This window comes from Phaseolus vulgaris, chromosome 9, assembly GCF_051622355.1.
Source record: "Phaseolus vulgaris cultivar YP4 chromosome 9, ASM5162235v1, whole genome shotgun sequence".
Taxonomy (NCBI): domain Eukaryota; kingdom Viridiplantae; phylum Streptophyta; class Magnoliopsida; order Fabales; family Fabaceae; genus Phaseolus; species Phaseolus vulgaris.
Window position 1 is genome coordinate 22787430 of NC_143506.1, and position 3586 is coordinate 22791015.

Genomic DNA, 3586 nt, shown 5'->3' on the forward strand with positions numbered 1-3586 from the left:
GGAGGCAGAAGGTATAGGGGTGAGGAAGAAGATGAAGTGAGGATAAAGGAAAAAGAAGGCTTATTTAATAAATGTGAGTGAGGACAATTTTATGGTTTCAGTAGGTGATGGTGGTGGTTCTTGAAACTATGGGGTGCAGGAAGAAGGGGCCGCGCGTAAAAAGCAAAAAACAAAGTATTGGGAGGCGAAAGGGCAATAGGTGGGCTTAGAGAAAAGGTTGGGCGAGGCAAAATTAGCGAAATAGGAGTGGAATGTGCAGCACCATCGGCAGTGTATTCTCCGTGACGCCACGCGTCACAGCGCAACGTGAAGAGTAACAAACATAATGGCATGCATGTGGGCACGTGTCCAAATAATATCTGAACGCCAACCCTCTTTGTGATCTGGTAAGGGTCTGAAGACCAAAACAAATTAAGAAATGGTGAAGCTAGCATCTGCAAGGGACTTCCGCACCTACGGGCCGGGCCTGACCAAAAACCGCTTGGAGTACATCAACGCAGGGCTCTACCTCATTGCCTCCATCCTCCTGCTTTCGGGCCTCACTGCTCAGCTTTCCTCCCAACCCCGATTGGGCCTCCTTCTCATCATCGCCGCCCTAGCCTTCATCCTCCTCGTCAATCTCCATGACCTCTTCGCCCATCTCGCCGGCATCGATTTCCAGTTACACTTGATGACCTTCGACCTTCAACTCGCCTTCGTCGAGTTCGCCGTTCCTCTCCTTCAGATGCTCGGAACGCTTCTTGCCTTCCTCGGAGTCCTCTTTCTTTTTATTCAGGTATATATGCATCTTCTTGCACTCTTCCTGCCTAAAATATGCTTTAAACTTTATCTTTCTTTGGTTCCTACGTTTTCTTACTCAAATCATAATGTATTCTTCACGTTCTATGTTTCAAATGTAGAGTTTAAACTAACACAAACCGAATTAGGTTTATATCTCTCTGTTTAGTGTCTCACTACACCTCAAATACTGCCATCTTCAAAGATTGAGTTTAAGGCATGCATATTAGAAAATATTGCTAGTCAATCTAATCATAATAAGGTTTTTTTAGTTCTTATACCAATCCCACCGTTACATCTCTCGTTCATACACACACAAACAGTAATGATACATCGTTATGAAATTTATATTTGTCTTCTTTATTATTTTTGGGTGTACATGTATCATTTTTCATATTTTTTTTATATGTTAAACAACTTATCTTTGAATCAACAACTTCAAAAGTAACAAGTGCTTAATCTCACATCTTTTGCCACATATATGCACGTTAGACCCATAGTATTTTTTCTATTATATAAACTTAGGCATCCTCCTTACATGAGGGACAATTGCTAAAATAACTTGAGTTAGAAAGATCTTAGAAAATTAATTAGGTCTAACTCGTTTCTACCAAAGAAGGCCAGGTTTGCAGCACTAGTCGTAGAATTGACCTATTTTTCATTAGAATGAATCTTATACAAGCATCTATGTCTAGCACGGAGATGGTGTAATTGGTATTGTATAATTACTTATTTTAAAATTCAAAACCTTAAAACAGGTGCCGGATACTATACCTAAAGCAAAGGTTATTTCTAAAATGTCTAAGAAATGCTCAAGTCACATGAAAAATGAAGATAGTGTTTAGACATTTAACTTTTGGCTACCCATTTTTTTTTGTTTTTATCAACAAAAGAATATAATAAAATAAATTGGAGTATTTAAGGATGCTAAAACCCTTATAGGTAAAAACAAAAATATAATAAAATAATTTGGGAGCATTTAAGGATGCTCCCTTATACAAAAAGGCTATTAGCCCCTGTATACACCCAAACAGAATAAACAGAAAAACTGCAAAATGGCTACAATTGGTAACTGTTAAGAATAAATACCTAAATTGGTAGATTTTAGATGAATGTGTTGACCCATGATTAAAATTTTCATACAAATGGATTCTTGAACTTTTCAAGGACCCCATATAAATTTTAGTTAGGACCTATATATTAGCCAACACATTCAATTTTGAGCCACCAATTTGAATATTTACAGTAGTTGTTAGCATGCATTTTTGTTTGTCTATATTGATGTTTGCATGTGTGTCTTTTAATCAATGTCGTCTTGTTTATTTAGTTATTTTGCTATTTAAATTGGACATCATCTTTTTTGGTGTGTGTGAACCAAAACACAGGAGGAGAAAGGATATGGGTACTTCAAACTGGAGAAGAATGCTCTTAACATGCTTATTGCTGGTTCTGTATTTTGGGTCATAGGATCAATTCATAACTCATGCCAAATTTATGAGAAAGCGGACGGTCATGTTCAAATCTTGCAGCAGTGTGTTTGTATTCCATTTTTTATGGGGAGTTTGTCATTTATGCTCAGTGCGATTCTCAATTATCAGGAGAAATCTAAAACGATTCACCATGACATTCACTTACTTGTAAGTAGTCTACATATATTGAACAACAATTCCGCTCTCTTAATTTGGTGTTAGTTGGTCAGCCAACACTTCTATGCGAATGAGGCCAATGAGTACTTATCAACGAGTGAGACCTGCATAGCTATGAGTTGGCCTAGTTAATCTTTTCATATTTGATATTTACTTTTATCAACCAATCAGAAAGGTTAGTTAATAATAATATGAATAAGGTACAAGAATAAGTACTGTATGTTACAAGCAAGGGAAAAAAGAAACAGTTCAAACAGTATTAAAAATTGATACATAACAAGTCTCATTTACTTTCATAAACTTGCAACCCAAACAATATACCTTTTGCAGTAGGAAGCAGTATTCTCCTCCATAGAGGCAGTGCACACTGCTTGGTGGGGTGATTGTTGATTACTATGAGTACTAATGAGGGTCAATGGTGATGATTGATACAGGGTAGCACTTGGATCTGGCTAGGCATCTTCGGAAGCCTAATGTTCCTTACTGGTGGATTCACAAACTTAATCAAAGTGTTCAAGATGCAACAAATGAATGGAATAAGACTGGAGAAACTAAGAGGTGGAGCACACGAGCGTCTGGTGAGTTCAAGAGAAGGACGTGTTCCCCTGATCATTGAACGACAAACTATAAGCCATGAACCTCAAGAGACCAAAATTACTTTACCTGTTCCTACTCCTACTCCTTATAAGGATATCCTTATTGGTAGTGCTAACTCATGATTGATGCTGTCTCCACCCGTCTCTTATGCTCCTCATTTTTGTGTTTCCTTTTTAACCAGGGGGGCTTTCTTTATGTTATTATAATATATAATATATATAGAAGCTTCTTGATCAGGCCATAGATAGATAGCAGCCAACATTCAAGTTTCAAAACAGAGACTCTTAGCTTAGATTACAACTTCTAATGACACTATCATAGCTTCTCTACTCAATTGTGTTCCTTAACTATTTAACTTACATAAAAATATGTATTATATATAATATGTTAGAATTATTTAAAAATAATTTATATATTGAAAATAAGTATTTAACTAAATGTTTTCAACTTATTATTTTCTTTAATCAATTAATTGAAAAGACTTCGGATGTTTTAGAAAAATAGTTTTATAAGTTAAAATTGTTTTTTGATATGTTTAATATATATTTGTTTTATAATTGGTTTTA

At 36.0% G+C, this 3586-nt stretch overlaps 1 protein-coding gene across 1 annotated transcript; it reads left to right on the plus strand.

The window, feature by feature from the left end:
* On the plus strand, positions 1-3347 carry LOC137822919 (polypyrimidine tract-binding-like protein). The gene is made up of 3 exons (XM_068627943.2): positions 1-775; positions 2163-2414; positions 2858-3347. Exons 1-3 carry the CDS (start codon positions 419-421, stop codon positions 3140-3142), a joined length of 894 nt encoding a protein of 297 aa, XP_068484044.1. The 5' UTR covers positions 1-418; the 3' UTR covers positions 3143-3347.
* Positions 3348-3586: the final 239 nt, after the last annotated feature.

Excerpts from the sequence above, each read along its gene's own strand:
- LOC137822919 (XM_068627943.2), top strand. The coding sequence starts at position 419 with ATGGTGAAGCTAGCATCTGCAAGGGACTTCCGCACCTACGGGCCGGGC. Across the intron at positions 776-2,162 it reads TCCTCTTTCTTTTTATTCAG|GAGGAGAAAGGATATGGGTA; the intron begins GTATATATGCAT and ends ACCAAAACACAG. Across the intron at positions 2,415-2,857 it reads ACCATGACATTCACTTACTT|GGTAGCACTTGGATCTGGCT; the intron begins GTAAGTAGTCTA and ends TGATTGATACAG.